Consider the following 26,350-nt stretch of genomic DNA (forward strand, 5'->3'; position numbering starts at 1 on the left):
CTGTCTCTCTGATTTCCTGTGGTCTTTCTTTCACTACTGGGGGACTACCACCTTCGCCCCGCCAGATCATTACCTAGGAGCAGGTGAACCCCATCCACAGGCAAACTAGGGACAATCCCTACGGTCACTGGTCCCGAAACTAGGTCGCCCTCCAGGTGCTCCCGGTGTACAGGCACAGGCATACACTGCCCTCCAATACTACTCACAACCATTCTGGTGTTCATTGCACTCTCTGGGGGAAAGGTCAGGCCTTTTCCCAGTAAAAGGGATCTAGTGGCCCCTGTGTCCCTGAGAATTACTATGGGCTTCCTTGCCCCATTCGAGGGGCATGGGGTTACTTTCCCTTCAGACACAAAACCCTGATAACCTTCAGGAATCCTATTAAATTTTCATGCACATGCAGCCGTAAGCTTCCTAGGTCTCACTCTTACTGCAGTTAAAGCCACAGCTTGTTCTGCTGTGTTTTCCATCAGTTTCGCTTCTTCACTGAGTGGTGTGCCCTGATTAACCCTACAGGTTTTTCCTTTAGTTTCCAGCAGTCAGTGTTTAAATGCCCTGCTTTATTACAATGGAAGCACACAGGTCTCTGGGTCTCGCTCTTGCTCACATCACCTTCCTTTTTGGCTAGAGGAGGGCCCCTGTGTCTCTTGCCTTTCTTTCTCTCCCAGGACTGCTTGGGCCCTTTTCACCTTCCCACTCTTTGTCCTTTTTAGATTTGTGGGGGTGACTAGGGAAGGTTCTCCCCTGGGAAACTGATTTATAAATTAAAGCAAATTCATCAGCTAGAACGGCCGCTTGCCCAGCTCTCTGGACCCATTGCTTCTCTACATGGGTCTTTATAGAGAATGGGAGAGAGTTTTTAAATTCCTCTAACAGAATTACTTCTCTGAGATTCTCATAGCTGAGCTGTACTTTAAGAGCCCTCATCCACTGGTCAAAAGCCAGCTGCTTACTTCTTTCAAACTCCAGGTAAGTTTGATCAGCTTGCTTCTTGAGGGTTCTAATTCATATGCCCCGAGGATAGCATTTTTTGTCAGTTGATGAACTCTCATCTGGCAACAGGGAATGAACCTCATGGGCTTTTCCAGTTATCTTGCTTTGTAGTAAAAGAGGCCAGGTCTCAGCTGGCCATTTTAGCTGCCTTGCCAGTTTCTCAAAGGACACAAAAGAATCTTCTACATCTTCCTCATTGAATTTTGGAATTAGTTGAGCTAATGTTAATAATTCTGTACCCTGCCCTGAATTATGCTCTTCCATATTGGCCATGCTTTCACTGGGGTTACTCTGTCGCCCCCTAGTTAACTCAAGCCACTTCAGCTCTCTTCCTTCACATTCTTTCTGGAATATTCTTTCACTCTCTCTCTTCTTTCTCTTTTGTTCCTTCCCCTGGCTTTCTTCCTCTCTCTCCTCTCTTTTTTCTCATGTTCCTCCTGGAAGGCTCTCTCTTTCCCTGTCTTCTAATTCAAGTTTCCTTTGTTCCAATTGTATCTTTGCTCACAATAATCTGTTGGAGTCTGCTTCTAACACTGTTTCTGCTTCTTCAGATTCAAGGGAAAAATGATTGGCCACTAGTCTTAGGAGTTCAGACTTCCTAGCCTTGCCAGGTACAGTGATCCCACGTTGCTCAACCATTTTCCTCCATTCCTCCATAGACAGTGCTTTTAACTTATCCCAAGTTACTTCACCCTGGTTTGGGGAGCTACTAGCTTCAGTTGCAGACACGTTAGTATTCTAACACACACAACCACAAGAAAACCTGTACTAATCTTGCTCTTTTTTTTGATTGGCAACAATTTTTCTCCCCACTTCCAATTTCTCTTGTTTGTCTGTGGGTCAATTCTGGATGCTAGCACCCAAATTTCTGTTACGACCAGGTGAGAAAGAGGTCTAGGGTTCCTTTTCAGCCTTCACCTGGTCTTACTGTAACAGGGTTTAATTTTAAACACACTCTGTTTTTAGCTCCCCCTTGGTGAATCCTTGTTCACCGCTTTCCAATTATAAGGCAAAGAAACCGGCACAAGCAGGCTTTCTTAGGTTCAAAGAAGAAAAGTTGAAATTTATTAAACTTAAACTCTAATTCAGTTGATGCCTACGGATACACGACACGCCTATGCAAGTATGCATATGCAATACACACATGCAGATAGAGACAGAAAAGAGCAGAAGGAAAATAAAGTGGAAACGTTTGAGGCAATATCTGAAGAGTTTTGTTACAGATCTTCAAGCTCACTGTAGAGTCCTGGATTGTAGGTAGATCTTGCTTTTCGTTGAGGCCCAGTATTCTTCTTAACCTTGTTCACTGTAGGAGACTTTTCTCTCTTGGGGTTTTTGTGTCTTCAGTGGATTTGGAGTTCCGTGAGAAAGAGATGGGAGCAGACAGACAGGAGAGATGGTGGCGAGCCAGCCAGGAGAGATCTTCTCAGTCCAGGAGCATTCTGCTTTCTGCCCAAACTGTACAAATTCAAAAAACTCAGGTTGCCCAGCAGGTTATTCATGTGACTAGCTGGTTTGACCATGTCTGTTTGTGTGTTTGGCCATCTTAGCAGTCAACCTGGAATGCAAGCTCTCCCATCTTCAATGTCTGGTGATCAAAAGTCCATTGTGGGGTGAATGTGTCAGGGAATGTCTGCTTTGTCCTTCCAAACAGTGTCTGTTAATATACAAATGTCTTTCCAGCCAAGATCTTGCAATTTTTCAAAGCGAGTCTTTCTTCACTTCAACAACAATTTGAAATTTAATGTCCATGTGGCGAAATTAATCTACCTCATGCTTGGCACGTGGGGGTGTGCATGACACTCTGCAGATATAGGAATGTACACTGAGTGTAACACTACAGTTTCCCCTGAAGATTCAATTTAAAGATTTAAAATGATGTAAGCATTGAGACATAGAATGGTTACAGCACAGAAAGAGGCTATTCGGCCCATTGTGTCCATGCCAGCTCTCTGCAAGAACAACTCAGCCTCTCCCACTCCCCCACCCTTTTCCCACAACACTGTAGGTTTTTTCTCTTCAGGTGCTTATCCATATCCCTTTTGAAAGCTCCAATTGCATTCGTCTCCACCACACTCCAGGCAGTGCATTTCAGATCCTAACCACTCACTGCGTAAAAAAGGTTTTCCTCTTGTTGCCATTGGTTCTTTTGTCAATCACCTTAAATCTGTGTCTTCTGGTTCTTGATCATTCTGCCAATGTAACCATTTCTCTCTATTTATTCTGTCTAGACTACTCATGATTTTGAATACCTCTATCAAATCCCCTCTCAACCTTCTCTTCTCTAAGCAGAACAACCCAGCTTCTCCAATCTATCCACGTAACTGAAGTCTTTCATCCCTGGAATGATTCTTGTAAATCTTTTTTGCATCCTCTCTAAAACCTTCACATCCTTCCTAAAATGTGGTGGTCAGAATTGGATGCAATGTTCTAGTTGAGGCTCAACTAGTGTTTTATAAAGGTTCATCATAACCTCCATGCTTTTGTACTCTTTGCCTCTATTTATAAGGCCAAGGATTGCATATGCTTTATTGACTGCTTTCTCAACCTGGCCTGCCACCGTCATTGATTTGTGCACAGGTCCCTCAGTTCTTGCACCCCCTTGAGAATTGTGCTCTTTAGTTTATATTGACTCTTCTTGTTCCTCCAATCAAAACATATCATTTCAAACTTCTCTGTGTTAAATTTCATCTGTCACAATCTGGACAAAGACATGCAAACTCCAGAACTCACAGATGTTGCTCCAATCGTGTGAATCTGTGCAGTGGGGATGGGGACTGTTTAACCCTGGGGGTGAGGCCTTGCTGTCCACCCCACATAGGGAAATCCAGCCCAGGTTGAGCTCAGCATCTGTAACTGTCCAAACCCCACTGAATATTGTAAGGTTTTCAGATTTCAGTGACACACTGACTGCACACAGTATCACAACAGGAAGTACCTCATTTTATTTATGTGGTGAACTCATGGGTCAAGACACAGGTAAAGTTAATGGATCAAAGACATTGACTCTCTCAGAATGGGAAGGATGAAATAATTAGACAAATAGCTGCCTGATTCACCGAAGGGTAATGAATTCAATTTCTCTTTCACCAGGTGCTCCAGGTAAATGGAATGATGCACCCTGTAATAATCTAAGTTCTTTTATTTGTTCCTACAAAATCCCTGAAGCTTGAAGAATCTGGCGATGCTCTACAGATCCTTTCCAGAAGTGGATTCAGTATCTCGATTAGTTTGTAGCTGCAGTCACTGCCTGTGGTGACTGAACTGACTTAGTCTCTCAGTCAATAATAAATGTTATTGCATCTTGAGCTGTGTGTTTGCTGCTGTGTGAGTCTAGTTTATCACAGTCTTCCTGTCCCACTGTAGCTTCCAACCCACCTCCTCACTCAACACTGCATTGGGGAGAACAAGGTGAGACAAACATAGTAAAATTAACTTTCGATATAGATGCTCACTTGGTTTTAAAAAGGCAGCTTTAAGGAAATGAAATGAACTGGGAAACATACTGCAAGCAACCTGTCAATGCAAATTGGAATTGTTTTAAACTTGAACTAATGGAGAGCGTGGTAGATAAATATAGACTCCCAAAAATAACAATAAACTGAACAAAGTCCTCAGAATGAGTGAACGGCAAAATGAAAATGAGAATAAGAAAAATCAACAAACTGTACAGGATTGCAGGGAAAAGGGGGTCGTGGGAATAGAGCAATTCACTAAAACAGATTAAAAAGATATTAGAGGGTAAAAGGAATGCCAGCAAAAGATAGTAATAACTCAGAATTCTAGTGTTATCCACATGGGGATTATAATCAAAGTCTTCCATATACATATACTTCCTGTAAGTGTAACTCTTGTTTCCTGTCACACCATTCCTGTCACGCTTCAATCTTCCTATTTATTGCACTGAGCCCTGATTCAGTTTTCCGAGCTGACAACTAGGTGGAGCTGCAGTATTCAATATACTTATCCTTGATTGGCTGACTGAGTCATGTGATCAACTCCAGCCTTGGTGTTCCCAGTTCCCGGGAAGGTTAACAGGCCTAACTCCACCAGCAGGTCTCAGCAGCTACATTTTACTGTTTCCCTGTTTCCTGCTCCAATGCCCCAGGAAGTCCCATTCTAAATTCTGAGAGCTATTTGCACAGATTAGGCTTTTAATGCCTTGAATATAGAAGAGTAAGGGGTTATCTAATTGAACTAATTAAGATGATTATAGGATTTGATTGTATAGATGGACAGAAACAAATTCCTCTGATGGGAGACTCCAGAACAAGAAGGTATAAACTTAAAATTAGACCAAGGCCATTCAGGGATGATGTCAGGAACTCCCTTGCTCAAAAAGTTGTTGAGACTGGGGGTAAATGAAAAATTGTGAAACTAGGATTAATAGATTTTAATTAGACAAGGGTATTAAGAGTTACGGAAGCAAGGTGGGCAAATGGAGTTAAGATGCAGATCAACCATGATCTAACTGAGTGGTAGAACCAGCTTGAGTAGCTGAATGGCCTATTTTGGTTCATATGTTCTGAAGCTCCACCCACAGACTGTAACTCCTCCCATACCCTATATCTACTCTCTCACCCTGTAACTCCTGCCAAAACTGGTAAATCTACCCACACCTGTAACTCCACTCATACCCAAAATTCCTCCAACACTCTGTAACTCCTCCCGAATCTGGTAACTCCTCCCACACTGTAACTCCCCCCACACCCTGCTGCCATTTCAACACCCAGGCCCCAGTAACATTTGAATGACAGGCTGCCCTCCCAATCCCATGAAGAATTGGTCACCCGGCGACAGCACATTTTTACTGCAGTTCCCTACTTAAAGCGGAGGGCATCTCTGCATGTAGCTTTTTACTGAACCACTATGGAAAACTTGTTGGCTACATAGCTGAATTGTGCGTCTTCTCCACTGATTTTCTGCTGCCTCCCTGGAGGTCCTAGTGAGAGACATACTCTTCCCCATGAACCTGCAGAAGCATTGCCAAGGCCATTGTCAAGCAGGCCTCGTCATAGGAGGCTAAGAGGGTCAGTGTCAAGAGCAGCACCGCCAGGACCTGGCTCCAATATAGAGAGAAACTAATGACCTCACAATCAGAACAAAACTGAGTCCTCCATGTCCTCACATCCCTCTGTGTAAAACTCAGCTAAACTGTCACTTACTTTTTATTCTCATCGCTTGTGAACTGGTCAAGACTGTTGTACGTGTACAGATCAGCACATTGTTCTATTAATTACTCTACTCATTGAATCAAACTGTTTAACAAATAATCCTATGAATATAAGCGGGTGCTGAGATGGAATATATGGGGTGGGTTTTCATGTACAGACACGCTGGGAATGGGGGTGGGGTCTCGATAGCGTGTGGCAAACCTGGAAACATCTGAAGTGTGTCTGTAAGTGCCTTTCTATCACAGCCACTTCTTTATCATCTGATTTCTGGGTTTCCTGTCCAATTAGTGTCAGCGGGATTGATGATGACCTGCATGATGAATTCTTAACTCCAGTATTTAAAGGGACACTCCAAGCATACAAGTTGAAGGATTTGGGGTTCAGAAGGGGAGAGAAAGAAGTGTTTGCCATGGAAGATAAATAGTCAAAAGCTGCATACGTTTTCCTGTCACCTCTCTGGATGTACTGCTGGGGGCTGTGAGGACCGGAGGGATATACTGTTCCCTAGCAATGGGAGGAAGAAGCTGGTTGAGGAAAGCAAGAAGATGTGATTGGAAGTGGCACAAGAGGTCAGCAGCAGGCATGTAGTCACGCTCCTGGATCCAATGCAGCTAGGCGTTCAATGACCTAAGCAGGGCAGGAGAGGTGAGAATAATGGCACATTCACGTACATCCTGATGTAAGTGCTGTCCTACCCCCTCACTCTGCCTTCTCAAGCCTTCTCCAGCACATCACTCCCACACCAACTTACCCTGCAGCTGCATCCATTCCTCTTTGTCTATGCCATTATATTGCCCACCTATCATCCACCACTGACACTCACCCTGATCCTCATGTAATATCATGCTTCTTCCTCATGTCCACCCTCAACAAATGCTCTCCATCCATCTATTCAACATATGCGATTACACTCACTCATAGCTCTCTTCTTCTCTCCTTGCAGCAGAAGAGAGCACAGAAACTCAGGGAGAGGCAGAGAACTGGAGGTGGCCCTCCAGCCATCTCGCAACTATTACCTGCAGAGGAGGTGGTGGAGTCCCAGCATGCTTGGCTGTCAGAGATAGGGAGATGGGGGGGATTTCAGCCACCTGGTGACACAATTAAATATTATTCAGCCACCTGGCATATAACACTCAGTCATGTTGATTTGATGTCTACAGTGAGTGAAATGTGATCATGTGCATCATGGTAACTTCCAATATTTTTCCCTTGATGCTATTCATTCATTCTTTTTCTCCTAGAGGGCCTGCACACATCCAGCAGGGGGTGGTTAAGACCATTGTTGCCAACTCCTCAGAGGAGATCATTCCCTCTGAGAATGCACTGTCACAGGACTCATGCAGACTATGCATCAGCTCGGATACCCACACTTCTGTGTGACTAGTTTGAGAGATAGGTGGGTTTTCACTTCATAAATGAACAATAGTAGGTGGTGGGGTCAGGGAGAGTAGAGGAGAGTCCACATCATAGGATGCAGGACTTTCCAAGTTTTGCTCAGCTTGACACAGATGCTGTATCCCAGGGACCATTGATAGAGAGGATATTATTGAGCAGCATTACCTCTATCATTGGCCACCTCCTATGTCTCAACTATATACCGTCCCTCAGGGACATCATTCAGAAACATGCTAGTTTTCACATGTACGCTGATGACACTCAACTCTACCTCACCACTGCCTCTCTTGACCCCTCCACTCTCTCTAAGTTATTAGACTGCCTATCTGACATCTGGTACTGGATGAACAGAAATTTTCTCCAATAAAATATTGAGAAGGTCCCTGCTAGAAATTCTGTTCCTCAGCTACCAACTCCATCCCTCTCCCTGGTCACTGTCTGAGGCTGGGCCAGGCCATTCACAACCTTGGTGTCATATTTGACTCTGAGATGCGCTTCTGACCACATACCCATGCCATCACTAAGACTTCCTATTCCCACCTCCGTAACATTGCCCTTCTCCGCCCCTGCCTCTGCTCATCTGCGGCTAAACCCCTCATCCACGCCTTTGTTACCTGTAGATTTGACTATTCCAACACCCCCCCGGCTGGCCTGCCACATTTTACCCTGTGTAAATTTGAGGTAATCTAATATTCTGCTGCCCATGTCCTTACTCGCGCCAAGTCCAGTTTACCCATCACCCCTGTTCTCGCTGACTTACATTAGCTCTTGATTATGCAACGTTTCGATTTAAAAACTCTCATTCTCATTTTCAAGTCCTGCTAGGGCCTCATCCCTCCCTATCTCTGTAATCTCCTCCAGCCACAGAAACCTTTAAGATACTCACGCTTACTTAATTCTGGCCTCTAGAGCATCCCTAATTTTAATCGCTCTACCATTGGTGGCTTTGTCATCAGTTGCCAAGGTCCTAAGCTTGGAATTCCCTCCCTAAACCTCTCTGCCTCTCTACCTCACTTTCTTCCTTTAAGATGCTCCTTAAAACCTACCTCTTTGACCAAACCTTTGGTTAACTGCCCTAATATCTTCCCTATTATCTCCTTACGTGACACAGTGTCATATTTTGCTTTATATCACTCCAGTGACTTGCCTTGGGATGTTTTATTATGTTAAAGCCGCTATATAAATACAACTTGTTGTTGTTCTCAGAAGTTTGCTTTCATATTTGCTCTTCTGTCTCCCTCTGACAGTTTGAGGGTCAGTACAACCAGCAGTTGATTGCTCCTCCTTTGTTCTTTAGTTCAATCCATCCAGCCTCAGTTGATGCACCTTCTAGCATAACATCCCTTCTCACAGCTGTAATTGTTTATTTAACCAATATTGTGACTCCACTCCATCTGTGTCAAGCTGAGCAAAGCGTGGAAACTCCTGCATCCTATGATGTGGACTCTCCTCTACTGTCCTGATTCCACCACCTACTATTGCTCATTTATGAAGTGAAGAGCCAACTATTTCTCGAACTAGTCTCACAGAAGTTTAGGTATCTGAGCTGGTGCATAGTCTGCATGAGTCCTGTGACAGTGCATTCTCAGAGGGGTTGATCTCCTCTGAGGAGTTGGCAACAATGGTCTCAACCATCCCCTGCTGGATGTGTGAAGGCCCTCTAGGAGAAAAAGAATGAATGAACAGCGTCAAGGGAAAAATGTTGGAAGTTATCATTATGTACATGATCATATTTCATTCCTTTTTTAATCCCCCTCTCTATCCTGTCTGAAACTCTGCAAGAGGATTTGAGTATTGGAATAGTGAAGTCTTGCTTCAATTATATAGAACCTTGGTTAGACTGCACCTGGAATACTGTGTACAATTTTGGTTCCCTTGTCTTTGGTAGGATATTATTGCCATAAGGGGAGTGCAACGAAGGTTCACCAGACTTGTTCCTGGGATGGCAGGACTGCCCCACGCAGAGAGATTGGGGAAACTGGTGATGCACTTTGGGAGGACTAATATGGAAAGACAGAATAGTATAAATGGCACAATTTTGAAAAGTGTACATGAGCAGAGAAACTGTGGTGCCCCTCTGAATGCAAACATTTCCCAGTCTTTCACCATTCAGAAAATATTCAGCCTTTTTATTTTTCCTACCAAAGTGGATAACTTCACACTTCACCACATTGTATTCCATCTGCCATGTTCTTGCTCACTCACCCAACCTGTCTATATCCCTCTGCAGCCTCTTTGTGTCCTCCTTGCTGCTTACTTTCCCACCTACCTTAGTAGCTCATCAGCAAACTTGTATGCGTTACAATCAGTCCCTTCTTCTAAGTCCATCTGGCCATCTCCACCTCCATCCTTCTGCATCCTAACTCCATCTGTCACAGTTTATGCTAACTTGTTTAATCTATCAATGCCCCTTTGCAACTTTCTTCTTCAATACTTCCATCGATGCTATTTACTGGGCACCTCTATCTTCTACCTCCTAACTAACTCCCTGGTCATGTCGAGAATTTGCCTTCATTTCCATGCACTCTCAGTTTTTCTAACAGTATCTTATTTGGAATCTTATTGAATACCTTCTGGAAATCCTTATAAATAACATCCACAGACCGTCCTTCTACCATGTTAGTTACTGCCTCAATAATACAGCTAGATTTGTTCGACATGACTTATTTTTTACACATTCATGCTGGGTCTCTCTGATCAGTTCATATTTGTGCTCAGCCACTCTGTCCCTAATAACAGGGATATCAGTACTATCACCTGTCTCCACCAGCCTCAGCTCATCTGCTGCTGAAAGCTTCATCCATGCCTTTGCTAACTGTAGACATGACTGTTCTAGTGCTCTCTTGTCCGGCTTTTCCATTTCACCCCTCCAAGCTCATCGGAAACACTACTTCCCATATTCACACTCGCACCAAGTCTTATTCACCCAGGAGAGCCTATTTACAGGCCCGGCTGAACATTGAATTGGGCAGGCTTTGAGTATCAAAGGGCCAATTGAGCTACCCTAACCCTCCCCTGCCCTGCACCCCCCCGCCCACCTCACCCCTGTTTCTTCAGTGCAAAATGAATGGGTGTGAGTTGAATTCTTTCCCACTCAGTCAAATGCCATTTCTATTGAGTGACATTCTGGAATATGTCCATTATTCTGTGAAAGCTAAGTACGTGGCCATTATTTTATCCTTTACCTGTAGTTTAACACAACTTTCCTATTATAATTATTGACATAAAAGTATGGACAGGAAGGGCATGCCATATACATTTAGTTTAGAGATACAGCACTGAAACAGGCCCTTCGGCCCACCGAGTCTGTGCCGACCATCAAACACCCATTTATACTAATCCTACACTAATCCCATATTCCTACCCACATCCCCACCTGTCCCTATATTTCCCTACCACCTACCTATACTAGGGGCAATTTTTTTATAATGGCCAATTAACCTATCAACCTGCAAGTCTTTGGCATGGTTTTAATACTTGTCACGCACATCATAAGTGTGACGATACAACATTCACATACTAACTCTGAAGAGTTATGAGAAAACTGACTTTGTCTTTAAAAAAATGAACCTTTATTTAAAAAAGTGAACAATGGTCCAAAATGACCACCGAAGAAAAAGGGGACTAGCCTTTTGTGTATCCAAACAGTCTGACAAAGACAAAGGACAAATCTTCAAAGCCAAAAGGGGCTAATGAAACCCATTTTACACCTATCCTAAAAGCATTCCAGAATTGAATGTTGTCTTCTGAAACAAAGGAGGTGTGAGGTAGCCACATCGTGGGCCACTGTGCGATCACCATTGGGAAGAAACCAGTGTCTCCGAACAGTAGGTGAGAGGTGACACAGTTTTACTTTAAAACAAAGACAGCCAGAGTGAGAGAGACTGACCCAGAAGGTGAAGCTACTTGTAACAGCTGGCATTCCAGCAAGCCAGAAAGCCCTGCTGAAAAAAAAATCTGTATTATATAGCAGAGAGACGCTAGAAGTGACCCACCATCTTCAACAGAAACTTCAATCAAGAGAAAAATTTACAATAATTTCAGACCTGAAACCATTTAGAACTTGAGTCACAAGAGAATTCACCACGTTTATCGTAACCTTTTCTCCCACTAAAAACCACCTTCCTTTTTCCCTTCTCCATCTGTTCCTTCTTGTGTGTGTGTATGTTTGTGAGCGAATGCGTGAATGGATGTGGTTGCGACAATTTTGGGATAAGGCATATTGATCAATAAACAATTGACTTTCTGTTTTTAAAACCTATAAGAAAACATGTCGCTGTCTGTTTATTTGAAAAATTAAACACCAAGGGGCTAAACTCTTAATACAAATACTCTTGCTGTGGTCAGGTGGGGAGTTGAACAGTGGAACCACCCTCGTCACACCATGTGGCCATAACATAATGTATAGAGCATTACTTTTGTCCACATATTTAACAGGAAAAGTGTGACCAACGTGTTCTCCCAAAAGCAATACTATGAGTAGAATAAATATCATGGAATCCTAAACAGTCCAAAAGGGCTCAAAATAAATGAGGCCCAGGTATTTAGCTTGTTAATGCCACAAGAGAGATTTCCAATATTTTAATAAAAATGAAAGGGTGAACTATGTGCATGTGACAGACATTACGCAATAGGAGAGAGCAAATGAATTGACCAGGTTGGACATGCTGATGATGTCATGGAGAGGATGGATGAGATTCAGGTGGTTGATGTTATGTTGATGGACTTTTGAAAGGTATTTGATGAAGTACCAAATAATAGACTTGTTACCAAAATTAAAGCCCATGGAATTAAAAGGGCATTGGCAACATGGAAACGGGACTAGCTAATGGACAGAAAACAGACAATATTAGTGAACAGTTGTTTTTTAGGCCAGAGGGAATATACTTTGGTGTTGGTGTTGGTGTTGGTGTTGGGATCAATGCTCTTCTGATTTATTTAATGACCTACTTTGGGTATATGGGGCATAATTTCCAAAGTTACCGATGACAGGAAATGTAGTAAACATTGAGGAGGATAGTGATAAGACTTCAGGAGAACATAGACAGACTGGTGAAATGGGCAGACACACGGCAGATAAAATTTAATGCAGAGAGGTGTGAAATGTTTTGTTTTGGAGGAATGATGAGAGGCAAAATAAACAGAATGGTACATCTTTTAAGTGGGTGAAACCCTTTAAAAATTAGACCATTTAATGACATTAATGACTATTCAATGAAAGTGATTTGGGGGTCATTACAGACCGATTCAATGTAAGTGACCTGGGGCAGTCATTAAATGTAAGTTTCCAGTTAGCAAGACAAGTCAAGCATTAAATACATTTTTTAGATTTTAAAAATTGTTTCAATACTTAGCTGAACAGCTACAGTGTTGAGTTTTTAACATTACCTTTTCTTTAATTCATTCGGGGGAATATGGGCATCACTGGTAAAGCCCACATTTATTGCCCTTGAGAAGATGATGGTGAGAGCCGCCTTCTTGAACCGCTGCACTCTGTATGGTGAAGGTATTCCCACAGTTCTGTTAGGGAGTTCCAGGATTTTGACCCAGCAACAGTGAATAAACTGCAATATAGTTCCAAGTCAGGATGGTGGTTGACTTGGAGGGGAACTTGGAAGTGGTGGTGTTCTCATGCACCTGCCCTTATCCTTCTTGGTGATAGAGGTTGTTGGTTTCAGAGGTCTTGGCAAGTTGCTGCAGTGTACCTTGTAGATGGTACAAACTGCACCCACGTTATGCTGGTGGTGGAGGGAATGAAGGATTAAATTTTCTGGATGGGGTGCTGATAAGCTTTGTCCTGGATGGTGTCGAATGTAATGAGTGTTGTTGGAGCTGCAGTTATTCAGGCAAGTGGAAATTATTCTATCACACTCCTGCCATGTGCCTAGTAGATGGTGGAAAGGCTTTGAGAGGGCAGGAGGTGAGTTACTCACTGCAGACTTGTTCTTATAGATGCAGTATTTATATGGCTGGTCCAGTTAAGTTTCTGGTCGATGGTAACCCCCGGAATGTTGATGGTGTGGGATTTGATGATGGTAATGCCATTGAATGAAAAGGAGAGGTGGTTAGATTCTCACTTTTTAGAGATGGTCAATGTCTGGCACTTGTGCGGCATCAATATTACCTGCTACTTATCAGCCCAAGATTGGACATTATCCAGATCTTGCTGCATGTGGGCATGGACTGCTTCATTGTCTAAGGGATTAAAAATGGAACTGAATACTGTACAATCATCAGTGAACATCCCACCTCTGGCCTTATGGTGGAGGGAAAGCCATTGATGAAGCAGCTGAAGATGGTCGGGCCTAGGGCACTACCCTGAGGAACTCCTGCAGCAATCTCCTGCAGCTGAGATGATTGGCCGCCATCAACCATACCATCTTCTTTTGTGCTAGATATAACTCCAACCAGTGGAAAGTTTTCCCCCTGGTTTCCATTGACTTGAATTTTGCTAGGGCTCCTTGATGCCACATTTGGTCAAATGCTGCCTTGATATCACGCTCACCTCACCTCTGTAATTCAGCTCTTTAGTCTATGTTTAGACCAAGGCTGTAATGAGGTCTGGAGCCAAGTGGTCCTGGCTGAACCCAAACTGAGCATTGGAGAGCAGGTGAGTGTCATTTGATAGTACTGTTGAGTGCAGCGTCCTTTACTTTGCGATGATTGAGAGGAGGCTGACAGTGCAGTAACTGACCAGATTAGATTTCTCCTGCTTCTTGTGGAAGAACATACCTGGGAAAATTTCCACATTATCAGGTAGATGCCAGTGTTGTAGCTGTAATGGAACAGAGTTGTGGCTAGTTCTGGAGCACAAGTCTTCAGTACTATAGCTGGGATGTTGTTGGGGCCCATAGCCTTTATGTATGTAGCGCACACAGCTGTTTCTTGACATCACATGGAGTGAATCGAATTGAAGACTGGCATCTGTGTTGCTGGGGACTTCAGGAGTAGGCCAAGATGGATCATCCACTCGGCCCTTCTGTTTTTTTTTGTTTGTTATTTCTAAGTCAGGATGGTATATGGCTTGGAGGGGAACTTGCAGAGGATGGTGTTCCCATGTGCCTGCTGCCCTTGTCCTTCTAGGTGGTAGAGGTCATGTGTCTGAAAGGTGCTGTTAATAGAGTCTTAGCAAGTTGCTGCTGTGCATCTTGTAGATGGTACACACTGCAACTACTGTGTACTGGTGGTAGAGGAAGTGAATGTTGAAGGTGGTGGATAGGGTGCCAATCAAGTGGACTACTTTGTCCTGGATGATGTAGAGCTTTTTGAGTGTTGTTGGAGCTGCACCCATCCAGGCAAGTGGAGAGTATTCCATCACACTCCTGACTTGTGCCTTAAAAATGGTGGATAGGCTTTGGGGAGTCAGGAGGTGAGTTACTCGGCGCAGACTTCCCAGCTTCTGACCTGCTCTTGTAGCCACAGTATTTATGTGGCTGGTCCAGATAAGTGTCTGCTCCATGGTTGTTTTTTTTTTATTTCCAAAATATACTTTATTCATAAAAATCTGTAAAAATTACATTGCCAAACAGTTTCCAAACAGCACCAAAAAATACAAACATTGCAAGGGAGATCAGTTTCCTTCAATACTGTCATGAGTTTCTTCCCAACCCTTCCGCTTCACAATTGTCATGTCAATTACAGTTTTACATTTACAGCAATTGAGAATATTAACGATACAGTTCGAGGGGTTTCCCATGGATCCAGCCCCTCAGTCCAGCTTGGTGGGGGAACCTTACACTGTGGTCTTTCCCCATTGAGCCTTTGCTGCAGCTGCCCCAAGCTTTAGTGCTCCATGGTTGTTATATTCCAGAAAGGCAAGTGGTGAAGGATGGAACTGGAGCAATCTTTACACACAAGCATTTATTTGCAGAGATACACATTACAAGCATGCAACCCCTTATCCTATAACCACAGTTTCAGACTTTTCCTTTTTTAGGGGCACAAGTGAATCCCCAGTTAATGCCCCCCATCTGTATACAATTAAATACAATTAAAATACAATGAACAATAGCAACCCCCTCCACCCCGGATGCTGATGGTGTAGGATTCAGTTATGGTAATGCCGTTGAATATCTCTTTTGTTGAACATGGTAATTGCCTGGTACTTGTTTGGTGAGAATGTTACTTGCCACTTATCAGCCCAAACCTGAATGTTGCCCATATCTTGCTGCCTGTGAGCACAAACCGTTTCATTATCTGAGGAGTGCTTCAACTTTGTTGTTGCACTCACATCATTGAAGATGGGGATGTTCATGGAGCCTCCTTCTACTGTTAGTTGCTTAGTTTTCTACCACCAATCACAACTGGATGTGGCAGGACTGCAGAGCTTTGATCTGATCTGTTGGTGTGGGATTGCTTTGCTCTGCCTATTGTAGGCTGCTTCTGCTGTTTAGTATGCATGTAGTCCTGTGCTGTGGCATTACATTTTCAGATATGCCTGAATACTGGTTTAGCAGCACTGTACTCCCCAATGATTCCTGGTTGAGGGAGAAATATTGGCCAGGACATTATAAGAATTGTCCTGCTTTTCTTCAAATAAAGCCACCTGAGCAGGCCTTAGTTTCGCAGCAATGCAACATTCGCTCAGTACAGCACTAAAATGTCAGGCTGGATTACAGGTTCAAGTCTCTGGAGCGGGCCTTGAAGACACAACTTTCTGACTCAGTGACAAGAGAGCCAGGCCTTAAACAAGGTGACAGCTCCTTCACGGAACCAGCACATGCCAGATGGGTTGAATGGAGCAAAGGACAGGAGAACAAGATGATATGTCTGGGTATTTCTGAGAGCTGCCACAATGGGCTAAATGGCCTCTTGCGGTGTTCTAAACTTGTGGGATTCTACTTGGAGGCATGCACAGTACCGCTAGGGGCCTACAGGTGGTGGTGGTGAGCCATGGGAACACAGGTCTCAGCATTGTCAGCACCAGGTCGACACTGGAACTGCAGTGCCCTCACTACTGCATTGTAAGTTTTTGTTAGACAGAATAAGAATTATGTAGAATTTACAGAGCAGAAACAGATTGAGAAAATGGTGCACTATTACCATGATAAGTGTGTGACCTCACCACATATCGTCAACAACTTGCATTTATAGAGTGCCTTTAAGTATTAAAAATGTCCCAAGGTGGTTCACAGGAACATTATCAGACAAAATGTCTTTTTAATCATCAGTCTGTGTCCCTGATAATTCTCAATCTGTACCTTCAATGTTCCTCAATTTGTGTTCCTTTACTGTGACATTGGCAGCATCCTCTTTATGAAGCCAGATGCCAAGTGCTCATTTAGTACCTCAGTCGTGCCCTCTGCCTCCACAAGATCTTCTTTTTGGGCCCTATAAAAAGAAAGACTTGCATTTATATAGTACCTTTCATGACTACAGGACATCCCAAAGCACTTTACAGCCAATGAAGTACTTTTGAAATGTTGTCAATGTTGTAACGTTGGAAACACAGCAACCAATTTGCGCACAGCAAGCTCCCATAAAGAGCAATGTGTTAATGACCAGATAATCTGTTTTTATGATATTGATTGAGGGATAAATATTGGCCAGGGCACCGGGGATAACTCCCCTGCTCATCTTTGAAATAATGTCATGGGATCTTTTACATTCACCTGAGAGGGCAGACAGGGCCTTAGTTTACCATTTCATCCCTCAGGACTGCACTGTTAATGCTGATTTACATAATCAAGGCCTGGAGTAGGACCTGAATATACCACCTTCAAAAAGAGAGGCAAGAATGCTACCACTAATCGACAGCGGGTTCACAAGGAGGCATTTCCTTCCTTTGACTACCCTTTTGCGACTTGTATATCTATTAAAGCCCTTTCCTATCCTGAGTGGTGTGAAACAGGGCTGTGTTCTCGCACCCACACTTTTTGGGATTTTCTTCTCCCTGCTGCTTTCACATGCGTTCAAATCCTCTGAAGAAGGAATTTTCCTCCACACAAGATCAGGGGGCAGGTTGTTCAACCTTGCCCGTCTAAGAGCGAAGTCCAAAGTACGGAAAGTCCTCATCAGAGAACTCCTCTTTGCTGACGATGCTGCTTTAACATCTCACACTGAAGAATGCCTGCAGAGTCTCATCGACAGGTTTGCGTCTGCCTGCAATGAATTTGGCCTAACCATCAGCCTCAAGAAAACGAACATCATGGGGCAGGATGTCAGAAATGCTCCATCCATCAATATTGGCGACCACGCTCTGGAAGTGGTTCAAGAGTTCACCTACCTAGGCTCAACTATCACCAGTAACCTGTCTCTAGATGCAGAAATCAACAAGCGCATGGGTAAGGCTTCCACTGCTATGTTCAGACTGGCCAAGAGAGTGTGGGAAAATGGCGCACTGACACGGAACACAAAAGTCCGAGTGTATCAGGCCTGTGTCCTCAGTACCTTGCTCTACGGCAGCGAGGCCTGGACAACGTATGCCAGCCAAGAGCGACGTCTCAATTCATTCCATCTTCGCTGCCTTCGGAGAATACTTGGCATCAGGTGGCAGGACTATATCTCCAACACAGAAGTCCTTGAAGCGGCCAACATCCCCAGCTTATACACACTACTGAGTCAGCGGCGCTTGAGATGGCTTGGCCATGTGAGCCGCATGGAAGATGGCAGGATCCCCAAAGACACATTGTACAGCGAGCTCGCCACTGGTATCAGACCCACCGGCCGTCCATGTCTCCGTTATAAAGACGTCTGCAAACGCGACATGAAATCGTGTGACATTGATCACAAGTCGTGGGAGTCAGTTGCCAGCATTCGCCAGAGCTGGCGGGCAGCCATAAAGACAGGGCTAAATTGTGGCGAGTCGAAGAGACTTAGTAGTTGGCAGGAAAAAAGACAGAGGCGCAAGGGGAGAGCCAACTGTGCAACAGCCCCAACAAACAAATTTCTCTGCAGCACCTGTGGAAGAGCCTGTCACTCCAGAATTGGCCTTTATAGCCACTCCAGGCGCTGCTTCACAAACCACTGACCACCTCCAGGCGCGTATCCATTGTCTCTCGAGATAAGGAGGCCCAAAAAGAAAAGAATATCTATTAAACCTCTGGGTTCCTGTTTAAATTGGCTGCTAATCTATTCTCTAACTTACTTTGTCCACCTGTTTCTTTTTTCAGTTTTCTGCTATACTTTTGGCTTTATATTGTTTCTCTACTGAATTAGGATCACAACATTTACTATAAACCTCCTTTTTATGTTTCATTTTTATCTTTATATCTGTAGTCATCCAGGGAGATCTAGCTTCAGATGCACTTCCTTTCCCTGTCATGAGAATGTTTCTAGATTGTACCCACACTATCTCCATTTTGAAGGCCATTCAGTGCTTCTTGACTTTTACCTAATCTTTGATTCCAGTCCACCTGGGCCAGATCCTTTTCAAATCACTGAAACTAGATCTTCTTGAGTCGAGAATTGTCATGGCACAGAGTGAGGATTATCAGTGACGCAGAATGAGGATTATCAGTGACGCAGAGTGAGGATTATCAGAGACACAGAGTGAGGATTATCAGCGACACAGATTGAGGATTATCAGTGACGCAGAGTGAGGATTATCAGAGACACAGAGTGGGGATTATCAGAGACACAGAGTGAGGATTATCAGAGACACAGAGTGAGGATTATCAGGGACACAGATTGAGAATTATCAGAGACACAGAGTGAGGATTATCAGTGACGCAGAGTGAGGATTATCAGTGACGCAGAGTGAGGATTATCAGAGACACAGAGTGAGGATTATCAGGGACACAGATTGAGGATTATCAGAGACACAGAGTGAGGATTATCAGAGACACAGATTGAGGATTATTAGTGACACAGATTGAGAATTATCAGAGAGACAGATTGAGTATTATCAGGGACACAGATTGAGGATTATTAGTGACACAGAGTGAGGATTATCAGAGAGACAGATTGAGGACTATTAGTGACAGAGTGAGGATTATCAGAGATACAGATTGAGGACTATTAGTGACAGAGTGAGGATTATCAGAGACACAGATTGAGGATTATTAGTGACAGAGTGAGGATTATCAGAGACACAGAGTGAGGATTATCAGGGACACAGATTGAGGATTATTAGTGACACAGAGTGAGGATTATCAGAGAGACAGATTGAGGATTATCAGGGACACAGATTGAGGATTATTAGTGACAGAGTGAGGATTATCAGAGATACAGATTGAGGACTATTAGTGACAGAGTGAGGATTATCAGAGACACAGATTGAGGATTATTAGTGACAGAGTGAGGATTATCAGAGACACAGAGTGAGGATTATCAGGGACACAGATTGAGGATTATTAGTGACAGAGTGAGGATTATCAGAGATACAGATTGAGGACTATTAGTGACAGAGTGAGGATTATCAGAGACACAGATTGAGGATTATTAGTGACAGAGTGAGGATTATCAGAGACACAGAGTGAGGATTATCAGGGACACAGATTGAGGATTATTAGTGACACAGAGTGAGGATTATCAGAGAGACAGATTGAGGATTATCAGGGACACAGATTGAGGATTATTAGTGACAGAGTGAGGATTATCAGAGATACAGATTGAGGACTATTAGTGACGGAGTGAGGATTATCAGAGACACAGATTGAGGATTATTAGTGACAGAGTGAGGATTATCAGAGACACAGAGTGAGGATTATTAGTGACACAGAGTGAGGATTATCAGGGACACAGATTGAGGATTATTAGTGACAGATTGAGGATTATCAGAGACACAGATTGAGGATTATTAGTGACACAGAGTGAGGATTATCAGGGACACAGATTGAGGATTATTAGTGACACAGAGTGAGGATTATCAGAGACACAGATTGAGGATTATCAGAGACACAGAGTGAGGATTATCAGGGACACAGATTGAGGATTATTAGTGACACAGTGAGGATTATCAGAGACACAGAGAGAGGATTATCAGAGACACAGATTGAGGATTATTAGTGACACAGAGTGAGGATTATCAGGGACACAGATTGAGGATTATTAGTGACACAGAGTGAGGATTATCAGAGACACAGATTGAGGATTATTAGTGACACAGAGTGAGGATTATCAGAGACACAGAGAGAGGATTATCAGGGACACAGATTGAGGATTATTAGTGACACAGAGTGAGGATTATCAGAGACACAGAGAGAGGATTATCAGAGACACAGATTGAGGATTATTAGTGACACAGAGTGAGGATTATCAGGGACACAGATTGAGGATTATCAGGGAAACAGATTGAGGATTATCAGGGACACAGATTGAGGATTATCAGGGAAACAGAGTGAGGATTATCAGGGACACAGATTGAGGATTATCAAGGACACAGAGTGCAGATTATCAGAGACCCAGAGTGAGGATTATCAGGGAAACAGAGTGAGGATTATCAGAGACACAGAGTGAGGATTATCAGGGAAACAGAGTGAGGATTATCAGAGACACAGAGTGAGGATTATCACTGTATTTTGCTAGGGAAATAATCCTGAATTATCAGCAGATTTTGCTGCAGTTTCAGTCATTAATTCTATTTGCTTTAGTTGATATTTATACTTTTAAGTAGAATCTGTGGAATGTTTCTGCAGTGCGCTGCTTAAACAGGCTGTTTGCTGAGTAGACGCTGTTTGCTGTAAAATAGACTGTTAGCTGTGAATCCTGCTGTAAGTCCATCCCACCTCCAACTCATTGGCTGACACACTGGTGTCAATAGACACTCTGTTCATTAATAGTTGAACAATTGTGCAGCTGTCCGTGTGACCAGCACAGTTTCCAGTGCCTTCCCTGACTCTGCTTAAAGTGGGGATGGACCTATTAACATGAGCTACGGCCTAACTTGCATTTATTGTTGAACAATTCTGGAAGACTTGCTGACGGCAGCACTGAGTAGAAGAGCAGCTTCCTGCCTTTCTCATGTTGGCCTCTCTGTTCACCAATGTCACTGGCTCATGTTCTGGTTCCCTAATGGCCACGTGTGGACAGTCAATCCCACCCTGCATGTGCGGAAAGCCAGCCCCTGCTGCAAAGACACGAGCTCTGTCCTGGTGACTGCTGAGCTCAGTGGGGAAGATGATGTGCTGCTCGGCCCTGGTAAAGAGAGTGTCAGTCGCCTGCTTAATGCAGCTGTGAACTGCAGACTGGGAGAGTGACTGATGTCCCCTCCAGCAGTGTGAAAGGAGCCAGTGGTGTAAAAGCTCAGGGATGTGCTGACTTTCAGGGACACAGACATGATGTGTGTCCCCTGCTCGAACAGGCAACAGGTTGTGTTACGGGAGGTTTCAGGTAACTGAGATACCCCGGCTGGAGAAATGCAGCCTCCTCCAACACTGCTCCTCACAGAGATGCATGACGATGACTCAGTCTATAGTCCCTGTGTGCTGGGTATAACATCCTGTGCACAGCTGAGATATAAATGTTGAATTCCCTGCTCTTTGAGTTCTGCTGCATGAACTTTTACGTTCACCTGAACAGACAGGTAAAGCCTCAGTTTTAACATCATATTTGAAAGATGATACCTCTGACAGTGTAGCACTCCCTCAGTAGTGCACAGGAGTATCAGCATGGATTATGTGCTCATGTTTCTGACCTTCTGACTCAGAGGTCTCACTCAGAGACATGACTGACACCCAATGTGATTGAAAAGTGAATAATACAGAGCTTTCCATTATGGATAACCCCTGTGGGGAATCTCACCCCCACTTTTGCAAATGCTATTTCCTACGGGCAGGAACAGCTTTAATGTTTTGAAGCTCTTTTCTTTATTGATATTTTTCAAAGGACTCGAAGCACTTAAGAAACCCAAAGTCTCTTGACATTCCTGCTCAGCGGGAGTCCGGCATTGGGAGATCGGACAAATCAATTTGCAGAAGTAGTTTGGAGGACGAGTTCAGGGAATGCATTTGAGACAGTTTCCTAGAACAATATGTTGTGGAATCATCCAGGGAAGAAGTTATATTAGATCTTGTTTTGTGTAATGAGACAGGGTTATTTTGTAATTTCGTAGTAAAGGATCCTCTGGGAAAGCATGATCATAAAATTATAGAAATTTGCACTGAATTTGAGAGTGATGTATATAAGGCCAAAGCTAGAGTATTGAACTTATAAAAAGCCAATTACATAGGTACGAGGGTGAGCTGGCTAAGGTATTGGGAAATCAGATTAAAAGGTATGATGATAGCTGAGAAATGGTGAATGTTTAAAGAAATATTTCATAATTTGGGAATTCTGGAAGATCTAAACCAATGCATCTACTAAATCTGTCGTCACCTCTTTTATAAAGCTATTATGTCGGCCATCAGATCCAGGGACTTGTCTGCTTTTAGTCCCATTAATTTTTCGAGCACTTTTTCTTTAATAATATCAGTTACTTTAAGTTCCTCGCTGTCATTAGATCCTTGGTTCCCTAATATTTCCAATATGTTTTTATGTCTTCCATTGTTTGCAGATAACATGAAACTTGAAATTGTAGTGAGCAATGAGGATGATAGTAACAAACTTCAAGAGGACATGGACAGGCTGGTGAAATCAGTGCACATATGGCAGATGAAATTCAACAGAGAAAAGCGTGAGGTGATATATTTTAGTAGGAAGAATGAGGAGAGATAATACTGGCTAAATGGTACAATGTTAAAGTGGGTGCAAGAACAGAGACACCTGGGCGTGTTTGCGCACAAATCTTTGAAAGTGGCAGTACAGGTTAACAAAGCAGTTAATAAAACTTGAGATCCTGGGTTTTGTAAATAGAGGCAGAGAGTACAAAAGCCAGGAAGTTATGCTGAACGGGTATAAAAGACTATTTCCACCCAGCTGGAAAATTGTATCTGATACTGAGCAGGAATTTAGGAAGACATGAAGGCTTTGGAGAGGTACAGAAGATAATGACTACAGTGATTCCAGGTATGAGTGATTACAGTTGTATGGATAGACTTGAGAAGTTGGGGTTGTTCTCATTCGAGCAGGGAAAGCTACAAGTGAAATTTGATAGAGGTGTTTAAAATCATGAAGGGTTTAGAAAGAATAAAAAGAGTGAAACTGTTTCAAAAGGCTGTCAGATTGATAATCAGCGGGCACTGACATAGGTTGATTGGCAAAAGAACCAGAGGTGACATAAGAAAAAACTGTTTTAAGCAATGAATGGTTAGGATTTGGAATGCACTGCTTGATAGGGTGGTGGATATAGATTAAATAGTAGCCTTCAAAGGAAATGTATAAACATGGGAAAGAGCGTGGAGTAGAACTAACTGGATTGTTCTTTGAAAGAGTTGTCACAGACTCAATGGGCTGAATGGCCTCCTTCTTTGCTGACTATTCCATGATTCTATACTGCAAAGACAGATACAGAATATTCATTTAACCTCTCTTCCATTTCCATATTCCCTATTATAATTTCTCCTGTCTCTACCTCAAATGGATCTATGTTTACTTTTATTAATCTCTTCCTTTTTAATTATCTTGTTACAACCGGGTGAGGAAGGGGTCTCAGACTCCCCTCTGTCCCTTTCCTGATTTGGCCATAACAGGGTTTAACTTTTAAAATGCAGTGATTTTAGCTTCACATCAGTGAGTCATTGCTCACTGCTTCCTAATTGTAATTGCAAATGAACCAATCAGACAGGTCTGCACTGAATGTGAAGAAGGGAATTGGGTAAGTGAGTGAATTTTAAGGATTAATCTCTCAAGACTAGTTTTTGTTTTGTTTTGTTTACATCTAGCAATTAATTGAAATTCCTGTTTCATTTAAGAGGTAAGTTAGGTTTCTTGCAGTTTTTGTAGCTAGTTAATTAGGTAGCTAACTTAAACTGGTTTCCGAGCTCCAGCAGAGCTCACACAGCATTGTTTTCAGAGTGTAAATTCAGGGGACTCTTAGTGCTGTTTGTCTGCACTGAGTGCTGCTGGAGGGCATGGAGTGTTAAGAAGGGAGTTTGGTAATTGAGGGAGCTCAGTAAGGCGAGGAACTATAAATTAAGAAGCAAATAAATTAGAGTGCACAGAGTATAAAATGGGAATTTGATGCATGAGGGAGGGGCTTCTTTCTTTCTTTCTTTCTTTCTTTCTTTCTTTCTTTCTTTCTTTCTTTCTTTCTTTCTTTCTTTCTTTCTTTCTTTCTTTCTTTCTGCCTCTAGTAGCTGCCTCTTTATTCGGTACAGGGGAAAAAGTTGATTGGTGAGTAACTGGTAAGTTATTTTACTTCTCATTGTAATAAAACGTTTTTAAAATTACAGTATGACGGGTCAGCTCGGCTAAGTGGAATGTACGTCCTGAGGTACGTGGGAAGTCATGAACGCACCACGTGTCCTAGATGAACACATCTGCAGGAAGTATCACCGGCTGCAGAAGCTTGAGCTCTGGGTTTTGGAACTCGAGCGATGGCTGGAGTCACTGTTGTGCATCCGCTAGGCTCAGGGCTACATGGATAGCATGTTTAGGAGGATGGTCACACCGCAGGTTAGGAGCATGTAGGCAGAGAGGGAATGGGTGACCGCCAGGCGGTCTAAGAGAACCAGGCAGATAGTGCAGGAGACCTTGAGTCTATCTTGCTAGCTAATCAGTTTTCCATTTTGGATACTGGTGAGAGTAATGGTTCCTCAGGGGAGTGCAGCCAGAGTAAAGTCTGTAGTCCCTCGGGTGGCTCAGCTGCAAAGGAGGGGAGGAAGAAGAATGGAAGAACAATAGTGATAGGGGATTTGATTGTCAGGGGATCAGACAGGTGTTTCTGCAGCAGTAAATGTGTCTCCAGGATGGTGTGTTGCCACCCTGGTGCTAGGGTCAAGGATGTCACGGAGTGGCTACAGGACATACTTCTGGGGAAGGTGAACAGCCAGAGGTTGTGGTCCACATTGGTACCAATGACAGAGGTAGGAAGAGGGATGGGGGCCTGAAAGCAGATTTTATAGGGAGTTAGGAAGGAAATTAAAAAGCAAGACCTCCAAAGCAGTAATCTCAGAATTACTCCCAGTGCCACGTGCCAGTGAGCATAGGGATAGGAGGATTGATTGATGGAACAAGTGGCTGGAGAATTGGTGTAGGAGGGAGGGCATCAGATTTCTGAGGCATTGGGACTGGTTCTGGGGCAGGTGGGACCTGTACAAGATGGACGGGCTACCCCTTAACAGGACCGGAACTAACATCCTCGCAGGGAGGTTTGTTACTGCTGTTGGGGAGGGTTTAAACTAGCTTGTCAGGGGGATGGGAACTTAAGGGATAGTTCAAATTGGAAGGAAGTAAAGCTGGTAACAGGAGGTAGAAAAATAGGAAGCGATATTAGAAGGCAGGTGAAACAAAGGTGAGCATCAACTAGGCTTAGAATGCAGAGTAATGTCAAGAAGACAAGGTTAAGGGCACTCTACCTGAATGCACATAGCATTCGCAATAAGGTAGATGACATAAAGGCCCAAATAAAAGTAAATGGGTATGATGTAATTGCCATAACGGAAACATGGCTACAGGATGACCAAGACTGGGAACTGAATGTTCAAGGATATTCGACATTTCGGAAGGACAGGCTTGGAGGAAGCACTGAGGGTGGCAATGGCACAGAATATACTCTGGGTAGTGGACTTCAATGTCCATCACCAAGAGTGGCTCGGTAGCACCACTACTGACCAAGCTGGCCGAGTCCGAAAGGACAAATCTGCTAGACTGGGTATGCGGCAGGTGGCAAGGGAACCAACAAGAGGGGAAAACATACTTGACCTCGTCCTCACCAATCTGCCTGCCGCAGATGCATCTGTCCATGACAGTATTGGTAGGAATGATAACCGCACAGTCATTATGGAGACGAAGTCCCGCCTTCACATTGA

At 43.5% G+C, this 26,350-nt stretch overlaps 1 protein-coding gene and 1 long non-coding RNA gene across 4 annotated transcripts in view; one reads left to right on the plus strand and one right to left on the minus strand.

Annotated features, from left to right (window-relative positions):
* Positions 1–4,301, plus strand: part of LOC137385011 (lectin-like) — a 36,502-nt gene extending 32,201 nt beyond the window's left edge. Inside the window, exon 6 of one of the 3 annotated variants that reach the window (XM_068059746.1) lies at positions 4,087–4,301. In XM_068059746.1, coding sequence (XP_067915847.1) covers positions 4,087–4,166 — 80 coding nt within the window. In that variant the 3' untranslated portion in view covers positions 4,167–4,301. Of the gene's footprint in view, positions 1–1,544; positions 1,577–4,086 lie in introns of those variants that run through there. The other 2 variants (XM_068059748.1, XM_068059747.1) reach the window with 2 other exon arrangements.
* Positions 4,302–15,084: 10,783 nt separating this feature from the next.
* Positions 15,085–26,350, minus strand: part of LOC137385013 (uncharacterized) — a 33,606-nt gene continuing 22,340 nt past the window's right edge. Inside the window, exon 3 of the long non-coding RNA XR_010977719.1 lies at positions 15,085–16,892. This is a non-coding gene — a long non-coding RNA (uncharacterized lncRNA). The remainder of the gene's footprint in view (positions 16,893–26,350) is intronic.

The sequence above is a fragment of the Heterodontus francisci genome, chromosome 27 (genome assembly GCF_036365525.1).
Source record: "Heterodontus francisci isolate sHetFra1 chromosome 27, sHetFra1.hap1, whole genome shotgun sequence".
Lineage (NCBI taxonomy): Eukaryota > Metazoa > Chordata > Chondrichthyes > Heterodontiformes > Heterodontidae > Heterodontus > Heterodontus francisci.